This window comes from Sus scrofa, chromosome 6, assembly GCF_054392235.1.
Source record: "Sus scrofa isolate SSC_HxYL_T2T_F1_AM1 chromosome 6, Sscrofa_HxYL_maternal_Yorkshire_Landrace_v2.0, whole genome shotgun sequence".
Taxonomy (NCBI): Eukaryota; Metazoa; Chordata; class Mammalia; order Artiodactyla; family Suidae; genus Sus; species Sus scrofa.
This window is the reverse complement of record NC_139388.1, coordinates 163,574,397-163,587,476: the sequence shown is the minus strand read 5'-3', so window position 1 is coordinate 163,587,476 and position 13,080 is coordinate 163,574,397. Positions and strand designations below refer to the sequence as shown.

The following is a 13,080-nucleotide window of genomic DNA, read 5'->3' as shown; positions in this document are numbered from 1 at the left end:
TCCTGGAGGGGCCTGTCTGGACTCTGCCTGCCCAGACAGGCCAGTCTGCACTTTGACAGCCTATGTTGACCCAGTAAAGAAATGCTGGCCAGAGTATGGTTGCTAAGCCCCCAAGACTTGAAAAACAAAATACTTTTATTTCGTTATCATTGAATTTGCAAACACAGAAGGAAAGGAATAGAAAAATCTCACTCTACTTCATCACACGGGCTGTTGGGGAGTGCTGACCCCAGGCCCGTAAGGGCAGCTGGGCTAAAGCATCCCAGGCAGGCCGGCTGCCCCCATCCCGGCTGGCCCACATGGTCCTCCGTGACCCGCAGCCCTGGTGACACTTTCCCCGGCTCCGGCTCCACGTCGGGGGAGCTTTGTGAGAGGTAACTGGTAGGAGGGGCCACGGGACGGGCTGTGGCACATGCAAGGCCGCAGGTCTGGGCCTCGGGCTGGGCCTGTCCTTGGGGAGAGCAGTTTGTCTGAGGCCACGCGTCATGGGGCAGGGTGGGGGCCGGCCCGGGCTGGGACGCAGCTGGGGCAGAACCAGGACGTTGTTATGTCTCCATAAATTGAAAGCAGTGGTGGCTGTGGGGCCCCCGGAGAGGGGCAGAGCCTCTTTCTCTCGGCATCTGGCCCTGCAGGCATCGCTGTCCTCTGGGAGGGAGCGGCCAGGGCCTGAAAGCCTTGAACTGGAGTCCTGGCCCGGACACGACTCGTCCGGAGACCTGGGGCAAGTGTTTTCAGCTCCCAGAGCCTCATCTCTGTGATCCAGAAAGTAGGTACCATGACCTCTGCCTGCCGTCCTCAGAGGCCACCTGGCGGATGTGTCCCCATCAGGGCCTGGGCGACATCTGACTGTACCTCTCCAGCGGCGGCGCCCCCGTGCCGTCTTTCTCCGGAACTTCATTTTCCATCCAGCGGTGCTCATTCTGCTCTCTCCAGGTTGGGAAGATTGTGTGAGCCTGGCCCCTGGGCTCTGCGGCGGGTCGAGATCCTGCCTTTGGCCCCTGACCTTGGAGGCCGCCCCTGGCCCCTGCGGCTCCGCAGGCTCAGACATTGGTCTCCAGCTCACTGATCTCGATAGTGCAGTGGTCCAGACGGGCAGCGGCCGGCTCCTCATCCTGCTCCGCCTGGATGGGGACGTGGTGGGGACAGGCGGGGCCCAGAGTCAGCTCTGAGGCCTCAGCCACACTCTTCACACAGCCGTTCTGCTGGGTCGCCACGATCTCCTGGAGGCTCACAGGCTTGGTCTCGCAGGGCAGCAGTTTCTGGGGAGGGGAAACAGGTCTTGGCAGCAGCAGGAGGGACTGAGGGTAGACACGAGGGAGGACTGAACAGGCAAAGGCTGGGAACGACGGGATTGCTGACCTACAGACATGCCGGGGGACCTCAACAGGTCACAGGGCCTCTCTGAGCACCAGGTCCAAGCTGTCCTGCCTCCTCCTCCTGGACTTAGTGGAGGAGGGCACCTGACCCACAGGGTCCAGGGCGGGGATGGGCAGCTGCCCAGTCTGGGCCTCAGCGGATGCTGCCCCATGGACGGGGGCAGCCTCTACACGTGGTTACTGAAGGAGCCCTGAGGACCATGAAGCCTTGAGCAGACGTAGAGACGCTGGCACTGTTGTTGGCCCGACACAAGGGTACCCAGCCCCCAAGGGAGCCGACTGTGTTCACCACCGCTGCTCCTGTGTCTGGCTCAGCACCAGCCACCGTGGATGCTCGCCAATTAGCTCTTAGAGGAATCTGTCACCCGGTGCCTACCGGGGGACCAAAACTCAAGGTGGGGAGGGGTCTGCCACCCAGCTGGGGGGTGGCCAGTGGGGTGCTCTGCCCATCCCACTGGCTCCACCTCTGGGCAGTGACTCAGCTGGGCTGGAGGGAGGCACTGTTCTCACCTCAGTGCCTGTGTCCTGAGCAAAGTCCTTCCGGCAGACGTGGGCCATGATCCCAGCGGCCAGGGCATCACCCAGCACGTTAATCATGGTGCGGAAACGGTCCCTGTGGGGCCAAGGTGGCCGGTCAGCGGCGAGGGGCAGGCACTTTGCTGTCGGGGGCGCTGGGAGAGGGCCCCAGCAGCACCCACAGAAGGACGCCCTCCTGTCCTCCCAGCCCACCACCCTCTTGGTGATGTTGAAGTGGGTGACGCAGGGCCAGCTTCATGGGCACGTGACTGCGCAGTGGCTCAGGCCTGTGTTTAGACGGGCCTGGGCCTGGGCTAAGGCTCTGCTCCCGCCCTCTCAAAAGTCTTCGCAATTTTTGAACCCGGAATCCCATATTGTCGTTTTTGGAAGTTGGGCCCCACAAATTGGGCCCCCGTTGGGCCGGTGTCAAGGGGTACCCACTGTGCCCAATCACTTCCCTGTCCCCCCCGAGGGCCCGCCCAAGGTAGGGGTGGGCAGGCAGGGTGAACCCCACTTACAGAGCCCAGTCGACAGCAGTGATGAGGGTGATGTCGTCGGTAGGAAGACCCACGGAAGTGAGCACGATGACCATGGTGACAAGTCCGGCCTGGGGGATGCCGGCTGCCCCGATACTGGCCGCGGTGGCTGTGATGCTGCAGGAGGGGGAGGGAGCGTTGTTGGGCCCTGGTCCCAAGGAGGAGACCGGAATGCCAAGGCCCTGGGGGACAGCATCGTGGAGCAGCAGTTGTTAGGCATGCCACATCAGGGAGCTCTCCAGGCAGGGGGCCTGGCTCTGCTCCAGGCCCTGTGGTCCCAGAAGCCCCTGTCCCTGGTCTCAGCAGCACCTCCTGAGAAAGTTGCAGAAAACCCGGCATCTGGAACCATGCTCTCCAGAGGTTTCTAGGAAGCTGCCCCGGGGATTCTGATCGTCCACTGGCGCGGCTCTGCCTGTCCTCCCTCCGGGGCCTAGCCCCCAGGGCCAGACTGATACCCAAAGGCTGGCAGGTGAGACCTTCCGCTTGGCCTCTGCCCCTGACCCAAGCCCCCTTTCCCCAGCTCCAGCCACACCAGCAGCCGCCCCCACCCACCCCAATTGTCCCTCAGCCCTGCCCCTGGCCTCTGCCCTCCTGCAGTGCCCTCCCTGCTCTGCATGTCCAGACCGCAGGCCCTCCTGGGGCTCCAGCTTCCCAGCCTGCTCGGAGCCCCTCCTCGGCAGGGCGGCGCTAGGGAAGGAGCCTGGAGCCCCCGAGTCATGAGAGCAGCTCAGGTCTGGGCCCCAGCTCTGACTTGCTGTGTGGCCTGGAATGAGCCCTCTGCCCTCTCTGGGCCTCAGAGACCCATCCACACTGGGTGCGGGATGCCAGAGGTGTACCTGATAGTGATGATCTGGCCGAAGTCCAGCTCATAGTTGTTGACCTGGGCAATGAAGATGGCAGCCACAGCCTCATAGAGCGCAGTGCCATCCATGTTGATGGTGGCGCCCACGGGCAGCACGAAGCGGGCAATGCGCCGGTCGATGTGGTTGTTTTCCAGCAGGCACTTGAAGGTGATGGGCAGTGTGGCTGAGCTGTGGGCAGAGGGGCCAGTGTCTGCCCATCACCCTCCTCCAGGATGCTCGGGGCCCCTCGACTGCCCACTGGCCAGTGATAGAAACTCTCCCCACCAGCCCCATCCCCAGGCAGCTGGCACATCTGGGGGTGGGGGCAGAACAGGCTGAAGGGGCTTTGAACATGGTCACATGGCCAGACTCTCCCAAGCCCAGGGCCTCATTGTCGCCCTGCACACGCACAGGCGGGGAAGGGAGTCACCAGCCGAGGACATACTGTGAGGGAGGGGCTTTGAGTCCACTTTACAGACGGAGCAGCTGAAGCCCAGAAGGGAGGAGGGGCTGACCCAACATCTCAGGACCACGTCTCATGGAGATGAAGAGGCCAGCAGCTGGGCTCCGGGCCGGACCCAGAGGTCCCGCCTTCTGCGTCCAGCCTCCCACTACCTAGTGGCCTTGGCACCTCCCTAACCTGTGGGTGCCATAGTTTCCTGTGCTTTGCAGAGCTGTTAGGAGTCAAGGAGTGAGTGCTGAGAACCACATTTGGCATGTGGTGGGCGCTCCATCAGAGGTAGCCACCACTCTTGTTGCTGTGTTGTTACCGAGCTCCCAGTGGCAGCGTGGGGACAGATACCAGGTTAGTGTGGCCCTGGGCCCTTTCTGTCCTGTAGGCCCTTGCCTCGTAAGCCCACTTGCCCTTGCCAGAGCCCCTTGGGCTCCGGGTATGCTGGGGCCGGGCCTCGGGTCCACCAAGCAGGAGATGGTGGGGGCTGCCAGCCCTGGCAGGGCTTGGCCAGTGGCTCAGTGTAGGGGGGGGTGGCCCGCCGCTGGTTGGGGCTTCATCTTTCCCTCTCGCCTCCTCCCTCTGCCCTGGGTGGGGTCCTGGACAGGGCCCCTAGGGCTTTTCTGCACGTGGTTCTGCTCCTCCCAAGTCCTGCACGAGGTGCGTGTGCTGCCAAGGGTGGGTCCCGTGGCTGCCGGGGGAGGAGGTCTGCGGTGGCCCTCGATCCCGTTTTACAGATTGGGAAGCTGAGGCCCAAGGAAGAGAAGGCAGTGAAGGATGGAGGAAGAGGGAAGAGCCAGGCCTTTGGTGCCAGAGACGAGGGCTGGAGTTGGGGTGACGTTGTCCATGTGGCACTTGGACCCTTGCTGTGGGGAGAACCACCCTTTCTTCCCAGGGTTAGATGCCCAGTCAGTGACCGCCTCCTTGCTCCCCCTCGCTCATCAGCCACCTCTGCACCATGCTAACTCCCTGGTCTTCTGCTCTCAGCTGCATTCTGGGATCCTCGAGGGCAGGTGTTGCTTCGTCAAGCCCAGGCTGGCCTCGGGGGTATCTCCATCCATCCCCTCGGTGGCCCGAGGGGCGGAGGCTCCTCCATTGCTGCCCTGTCTGTGTATGAGGAGACCAACAACCAGGGAGGTCGGGTGGCTTGCCCACAGTCGCACAGCTAGTGGGTGATGGAACCAGGATTCCAATTCCTACGAGCCGGAGATGCTGCCAAGGTTGTGAGAGGGCAACTTGCCAGGCTGTCCCAGTGACGACAGACAGGCAAGGTCCTTAGACAGCGCAGGGCCTGACTCCAGAAACACCATGTGGCAGGGAAAGGCGACAGTGATTACAGACTCATCACTCCTCAGCTCTCCCTGCCCCTGATGCCAACCCCGTGTGGACTGCGCGGAGTGGGCCGGCGGGTGGCGGGGGCGCGGTGGTTCCTGCCATTCAGACAGGTGGGGCCTCAAGCCTCACGTTGCAAGAATAGGTCTTGTTCCCCTCGCTTCCCCCAAGTGGGTGACGCAGGTCACACTGACACGTTCCGTGGGTCTGTGGCTCTGGACAGATGGTGGCTGGACAGAAGGACCGCGTTCAGCCATGGCCACCTCCCGCCACCTGCCCGGCGCCCAGGGCTACCTGGAGGAGGTGGCCAGCGCGATGAGCAGGGCCTGGAGGACGCCGCGGATGAAGACGACGGGGTTCTTTTTGGTGATGAAGAAGTAGAGCAGGGGCAGGATGAAGAGGCCGTGGACCACCAGCCCGCACACCACGGTCACCGCGTAGAAGCCCAGCTTCTTTCCGACCATCGTGGGGTTGTCCATCTCCAGGATCTTGCCAGCGATGAGGAACACGATGCCAAAGGGGAAGTACCTGGGGTGGGCGGGGCAGCCAGCTCAGGGCCAGGCAGGCGGAGGTCCCAGGAGGCCCTGGCACTGCATCGCTGCCTGGCCTGAGCCCCTGCCCCGAGCCTCCCGGGGCTCCTGTGAGGACAGGAGGCTGTGTATTGAGGTGCCTGGCCCATGCGCCACTAACTCCGCCTCAACCAGCCCAGCCCTGCACAACCGCGCTCCCCCATCCAGGCCTCGTGCTGCAGCCTCCCTAAATGACCTTGGCAGGTCCCTGCTTTTCCCCGTCTGCCTGTGCAAGATAGGACTGGAAGATTCCTAAGGTCAGAACTACCACGAATGGCAGCTGGTTGTCACTTCGAGGGTTGCCTTTCTCTCCAAGCCGAGCCAGTGAGGCCCTGGGTGATGAGAAAACTGAGGCCTAGGGGCCTGGGCCAGGCTTATGAGCTTTCATCTCTCCTCCAGGGGGCCTGATGGGGCCAGGGGTGGCTGGAACTCGGCCTAGTCAGGGCTGGGGGGATCCAGGGTAACGGCCTCCTGTGCAGCTTTCTGCTGGCTCCTGTGGGACTGGGGTCCCTCTGACCACCGGGGGCAGGGCTGGAAGGGCGGGGTGGGTAGAAGAGGAGCTCACCACACAGCCACCGCCACGATCTTCATGACAGACTCATTGAGGCACTGGCAGAAGCTGACCAGGGGGGCCCCGCTGTCGCCCATACGGCCCAGCATGATGCCTGTGGGGGACAGGGACACAGCCTGTCACAGACGCCGCAGTGGAGGCAGACATGCCAGCACGCGCTGGTGGCCAGGCAGGGACAGACGCTCACGCGCACGCAGATCTCAGCGCTTGGCTCTGCCCTGGGGCCTCTGACGCCCCAGCTCTTGCCCTCACATCTGCTCTCCTTCTGCTCAGCCCCCTGCTGGACCGGGGCGGCGACCTCCCCACGGACTCACACCTCTGCCTCCTCTCTGACCCTCTCCACCAGCAGCCAGTGTCATCTTTTTTTTTTTTTTTTGCCCCCCCCTTTTTTATAGCCACACCTGCAGCGTATGGAGGTTCCCAGGCTGGGGTCCAATCCACTGAGCGAGGCCAGGGATCGAACCCACCACCTCATGGTTCCTAGTCAGATTCGTTTCCGCTGCGCCACCACGGGAACTCCTCCAGTGTCATCTTCTTAAGATAAAAATGCTCCCTGCCGACACCCCCCACTGATGTCCCTGCTTCCGGCCCCACTTGATCCGACCCCATCTACCCATCACTCCCGCCTCCGTCGGGCCCGCTCTCCCTTCCTCACTCTGCTGTACCGTGGCCTTCTTCACGTGTCTAGACGACATCAAGCTCTTGACTGCGGCAGGGCCTTTGCCCACGCAGTTCTGTTCCTGATGCCTGAGGCGCGGGCCTGGAGACCTGACCCCACTCTCCTTGGCAAACTCTCCACTCTGCGTCCCTCTCGCATCGCTTTCTGACCCCTTCCCACCACTTGTTCCAACAGTCGTCTGCTGGGTTTTTCTGTCTCCTCCAACAGAAGGTTAACCCCGTGAGGGCCATGCATCTTTGAATGAATGAATGAGCGAATGAATGATAACGCCCCTGTTCGCCTCCCCTTGGGGTTCTGGGCTCTCCTTCCCTCAGGAAGCATTCGCACAGGTGCTGTTCCATGTGGTGAGCTCATGCGGGTGAGCATGGTCCAGCCACTCCTGGAACAGTGACAAGGGACTGCTCTCGCCCTGGTGACAGAAAAACGGAGAGCAAAGCACACTCCGTGGCTGCCCTCCCGGAGCGTACTGTCACTGTGTCCTAGAGGCTTCTGGGCTCATCCAGGGAGGGGCGGGCCTGCGAAACTCCAGAGAAGGACGCTTTTCCTGCTCCAGCAAGTCCTGCAATCTCCAGGGAGCAGCTGCCATGGGACGTGGGAATCGGGGGCAGGAGAGGCCAGAGACGGCGGTGACACCGGGCCCTGCCCATCTGGCCCGAGGAAGCCTGGCAGAGCTCAGACCCAGGTTGCCTGCTGATTCTGTCCCCCACCCCCCGCACCAGCTATTCCTGCTCTTCAGGCTCCCTGGGGCACCCACAGGCACCTGACCAGTCTGGGGAGTCAGGTAGACTTTCCCCAGGAGGGGTGTTTACGCAGGATGAGAAAGGTGCCGGGGAGGGGAGGGCTGGAGCACCAGGCCGAGGGAGGCGCCGTCCAGGATCCACCAGGTGGCGCGACAAGGGGGAAGCGAATGGAGGAGAGGAGTGGGGCCGGGCTGGCCGGAGCTCGAAGGCTCTCCAGGGAGAGTGGAGCCCGTGGAGGCTTTGCGTGGGCACTTTGTGACCTCGTGAAGAGGACACGCCAGAGCAGGGGACTCTGCATGCAGCTTTTGCAGAAACCAGGTGAGAGAAGATGCCTAGGACGGGGGCGTGGGGGGTGCAGAAGGAAATACACAGACTGGGGAGAGACGTGGGAGGCAGGCCTGACGGGATTAGGATGTGGGCTGAGGCAGAGCGCAGGTAGGAGATGCCTCCCAGCTTCCTTGCCTGAGCTGCCAGGAGGATGGCGAGGCTTTCCGCTCAAGAAGGAAGCCCTGCAGGGGAGTCGGGGAAGCCAGGGAGGCCCTCCTCCCAGGCCCGGGGCCGGGGTGATGGGGGGAGACCCATGATGAGCCCTGGCCTGGCCTAGAAGGATGAGAAGCTAGACTGTTGTGGGTGGGTGAGGAACGGCCCCCAAGAAGGAAAGCTGGTGTGTCTGTCGGTAGAGGTGGGAACAGGGCCCTGCAGGCAGAGGCGTGTCTACAGGTTTTGTGGGATCTCGAGCTTACATAGTGCGTGGCTCACTTTAAGAAAAAGAATACAAACTTTAACAAAGACGAGCTCCCCTTGTGGCTCAGCGGGTTAAGAATCTGACTAATATCCATGAGATTGCGGGTTCGATCCCTGGCCTTGTTCAGTGGGTTAAGGATCCGGCGTTGCTGTGAGCTGTGGTGTAGGTTGCAGACGTGGCTTGGATCCCTCGTTGCTGTGGCTGTGGTGTAGGCCAGTGGCTGTTGCTCTAATTGGACCCCTAGCCTGGGAACCTCCATATGCTGCACCTGTGGCCCCTAAAAAGCAAAAAAAAAAAAAAAAAAAAAAAAGTCCAGGCTTCAGAAGGGGCCTGTGCAAGTAAGCTTCACCAGCTTCCTGGTAAGTAGCCTGTGGTGGCCTTGGGGACCCACAGAAGTGTAGCAATGGGAAGGATGGTGGTCAGGGGACCCCAGAAATGGCAGAGACAGGTCTGTGGGGGGAGGTGGCCAGTGAGGAGGCCCTGTGGTTGCGGGATGAGGAGAGGAATGCATTTTAAATACACGGCAGCTGGGAGGAGGCTGACGTCTCTGGAGGCGAACAGTGCCCAGGAATGGGGATCCCGAGTGGGGAAGGCCGGCTCCCGCCCCCCAGGGGATTAGAGACTTGAGCCCCTCCTTTGGAAGGGACCACCTGGCAGATGGGGAGACTCCAGGCTATTCCTGTTACTGGGCTGCAGGGAGGGTATGTGCAAGGAGGGCCAGGCTCCAGGGCGCTGCCGGGGCAGGTGGGCACACGTACCCATGGTGGCAGAGAAGATGACGATGCCCAGCACGTTCATGCCATCGCTGGTGCCCGGCTCTGACTTGTAAACAACTTCGGGTGGTGGGGTCAGGTCCAGGGCGAAGTTCTGCACACGAGAGCCGTTCTCCTCCTGGACCCCATAGATGAGGCTCCGCGCAGCAGGGGCCTCTTCGGATGCCGCCTTGGGGGACTTGACAACCGGGGTGGTCTTGGTGCGGTACTGGCGGGCGACACAACCAGCCAGGAATGAGTCAGGGCCAGGTGTGGTTATTAAAATCAACACCAACCATACCAACACCCTGGAAGCACATTTGCATCCACTCACGAACTATCCGATTGACAACAGCCCTGTGAGGAGGCAGGATGGGAATGGCTATCGCCGTGGTATCAAACCAAGACTGAGAGGCCGTCATGCCCCTGCACACCACCCAGCTACACCTCCCTCCGTCTGTCCTTCTCGTCTTCTTTCTCTGCATCATCACACCCACCTGGGCCCCTCCCTAACCATCCATCCACCTCTGACCTGGATAATCTACCTGGATGATCCTCTATTCACCTGTTTATCCCCTTGCAACCATCCATTATCCAGCCAGCCTTGCTTTCCGTAATAAAAACACGGACCTTCTACCTGAAAAGCTCAGCTTGCCCTAAGCTTCCTGGACGAGATGAGGCCCCAACGGGGCAGAACCGAGTGGCTGAGTGGCTTCCCTTTCCTCCTCAGCTCTCAGGACATTGCTGAGCATGTCCCTCTCATTCCTCCGGCACCAGGAGCCCACACAAGGGTGTCTCCTGTCCTCCCAGCACCACAGTGTCAATAAAGCAAGTCCTCAAGGGGGGAAAAGGAACCACTCAGGAAATACACAGGACCTAAACTTTCCATGGTCGTTTCTTCCTCTGGGAAGTGAGACCTGAATTATTATACACCTTGCGACGTTAAGGAGACAATGGCACCCAGTGAGCCGTATGTAACCGTCATTGCTATCGTCGCCCCCACGGCTGCCCCTGCCGCCATTGTGATTCCTATGTTGAGCACTCGGTTTGGGGTTTGGGGTTTTGAAGGATGGGTAGGAGTTCGCCAAAAGAGAAGGGCGTTGCAGGCAGGTATGAGGTTGAGCCACGTTCTCGCTCTCATGCATTTTCAATATTTTCCATCCCTGTTGGAATAATATCTGCCCTCCCTACACGAACCTTCCAGACTCGTCATGCTCTGGCTTATTTCATGGATGAAGACCCAGGAGTTTAGGAGAGACAGTGGGATGAGCACAGAGTTTCCCAGCTCCTTGTTTTGGAAGCTCTTCGCCAACCCTCAGCCACCTGTTTTGTGTCTCCAGGCCCAACACAGGGCCCAGCACAGGGAAGACGATCAGGAAATGCTTGTGGGACTGAGTCAACCACCCAGCTGACATATTTAGAAGGGGGAAAAGAATCAGAAATTGTTAGAAGGGCAGACAAAGACTGGTGTATGCAGTTGTTTAACGTAATTTCTAAAAGGGCAAAACTTAGAAAACAACCCAAAGGGAAAATGGGCAACGAAATCACAGGCCGGCCTTCTCACAATCTATTACATCATCATCAGTCTCGTGTTTTGAAGAAACATTTAATAACCATGGCAAGGGCTCGTGCTATTATGGGATTGGGAGAAAAAAGCAAGATGCAAACTGTATATGTACAAGGATCCTAATTTTATTTTTTTAAAAACATTCCCGTAGAGGAAAAAAAAAAGACTAGAGACATACCTTCTGCTGTCACTACAGCTAGGTGCTGGAACTACAGGTGTTTCTTATTCTCTGCTTTATGCTTTGTAGTATTTTCCTAATATTTTACAGTGAGTGTTATTACTGTTTGTATTAGGGAGAAAGGACTATTTTAAATAGAAAAAGGTTCCCTGGTTGCCTAGCGCTTTCACTGCTGCGGCCTGGGTTCAAGTCCTGGTCTGGGAACTGAGATCCAACATTGAGCCCGCCCCCCAAAAAGAAAGAAAGAAAAAGTGAACAGGCTCGGTCAGGTCTGGGCTTACCTACTAGCTCCACTGTTTACTAGTGGTATAAGCTTGGGCAAATCCTTTAACCCTTTCGACCTTCTGAGCCTCAGTTTCCCGGTCCAGGAGCAGGACCCTGCCTTGGGGCAGAGTTATCGTGAGGATTAAGAGAGACCGCGTGTGAGCACGGGTGTCAACGAGAGCAGAGTGGACCGTGAGTGGGGCCTTCCCTCCAGCCTCGGAATGCTTCGTGAGAAGCTGGAGTCCAGGGCAGGTTCCTGTGGCCACAGGAAGCTCCGAGGATCTAGGTCCTTCCATCTCCCCTCCCCAGGAGCACCCCACCCCCAGAAGACAGGGAGACAGGCTGGGCAAACCCATCCTTTCCTGGCCCCGCCTGCCCACTGCTCCATCGCCCGGGTACCTGCTCACCTGTTTGAATGTGGCTTCCACCAGGTTGGCTGGAAACATGTTCCTGGAAAGAGAGTCAGTAATTAGGGGATTTGAGCACCCAGGACAGGAGAGCCCTTGGGGTCATCGGAACACCTCCCTTGGCAGTGAGGGTCTTTGTGACCCAGCCCACCTCCCTTGGCAGTCTTACCTCGTCCCGCCACCCCCACACCAGGACTTAAGGCTCCAATAACAACTGCATGCAGTTCCCATGTTACGCTGCATAAGCTTCCAGCTCCAGGCTTCTGTCTGCTATTCCTTCTGCCTGAAATGCCCTTCCCACTTGTCAGCTCACTCCTACTCCAATCAAGCAGAGGCCAAGCCTTCTCTGACTGCTCCAGGCTGGCTCCATGGCCCTGTGGGTCACTGACACTCCAGCACGCTGCTGGGCAGCACTGGCTCGTGGGTCTGCCTCCCCAAACAGACTGGCCTCCCGGAAGGCACGACTTGGTCATGCATATCTGTGGCACCCAACACAGGACCTGGCACATAAATGGGATCATTATTCTGATGCCTATTATTTTCAGAAAGCTAGAGGAGGAGGGAGTCTGGTACAAGACACCCTCTACAGAGGCAACTGTCGGAGCAGTGAGATACCGACAGAGCCATCCCTAGAAAAATCAGTGTAAGGGAACACATAGCCTAGAGGCAGAGCCTGGGACATCTAACCTGGGACATCTGTTTGCTAGAAGTTGCTTCAGGAAATCAGAGAAGAGAGGAAGGACTCATTCTAGAGAACTGCGCAGCTGGTCAGCTATGTAGAAAAATAAAGCTAGATCCGTACGTACACTTTGCACCAAGGTAAATCCCAGATGATTTAAAAAATAATTGAGGCGTTCCTGTTGTGGCGCAGTGGTTAACAAATCCGACTAGGAACCATGAGGTTGCGGGTTCGATTCCTGGCCTTGCTCAGTGGGTTAAGGATCCGGCGTTGCCGTGAGCTGTGGTAGAGGACACAGGCTCGACTTGGATCTGGTGTTGCTGTGGCTCTGGTGTAGGTCGGCGGCTACAGCTCCATGAGTGCTTTGAACTAAAGCTAGCTCAACGTATCAGATAAATACAAAAACTACATCCAAATAAAATAAAACATTCATTTAACATTAAAAGTATAGGAGATAAGAGATTTTTACCTGACACTATAGTGATAGTACTGCAAGGGAAAGATGAAAGAACTAAATTAAAAGTAAATAAAAGCAAAGCCCTAGCCTGGGAACCTCCATATGCTGCAGGAGTGGCCCTAGAAAAGGCAAAAAGACAAAAAATAAAATAAAATATAAATAAAAATAATTGAACAATGAGAGCATAAAAAGTTAGAAGAAAATATAGGTTAATATTTGATCAGATCTCAGAATACGGAAGGACTCACTAAGAACAAAAGGGGCAATTTTAAAAATCAGCAGATTTTACGTCATTAAAATCAAGAATTTCCTGGAGTTCCTACTGTGGTGCGATGGAATCGGTGGCATCTCTGCAGCCCCAGGCTGCAGGTTTGATCCCCGGCCCAGCACAGTGGGTTAAAGGATCTGGCGTTGCCACA

The 13,080-nt window shown here is 58.5% G+C and overlaps 1 protein-coding gene across 1 annotated transcript in view; it reads right to left on the bottom strand.

The window, feature by feature from the left end:
• Window positions 1-117: 117 nt before the first annotated feature.
• Window positions 118-13,080, bottom strand: part of SLC1A7 (solute carrier family 1 member 7) — a 50,350-nt gene continuing 37,387 nt past the window's right edge. The window contains exons 5-12 of the mRNA XM_021096614.2: window positions 11,526-11,568; window positions 9,116-9,338; window positions 6,188-6,287; window positions 5,348-5,581; window positions 3,265-3,459; window positions 2,411-2,545; window positions 1,887-1,989; window positions 118-1,259 (exon numbers count right to left, since the gene is read on the bottom strand). Coding sequence (XP_020952273.2) covers window positions 1,041-1,259; window positions 1,887-1,989; window positions 2,411-2,545; window positions 3,265-3,459; window positions 5,348-5,581; window positions 6,188-6,287; window positions 9,116-9,338; window positions 11,526-11,568 — 1,252 coding nt within the window. The 3' untranslated portion in view covers window positions 118-1,040. The remainder of the gene's footprint in view (window positions 1,260-1,886; window positions 1,990-2,410; window positions 2,546-3,264; window positions 3,460-5,347; window positions 5,582-6,187; window positions 6,288-9,115; window positions 9,339-11,525; window positions 11,569-13,080) is intronic.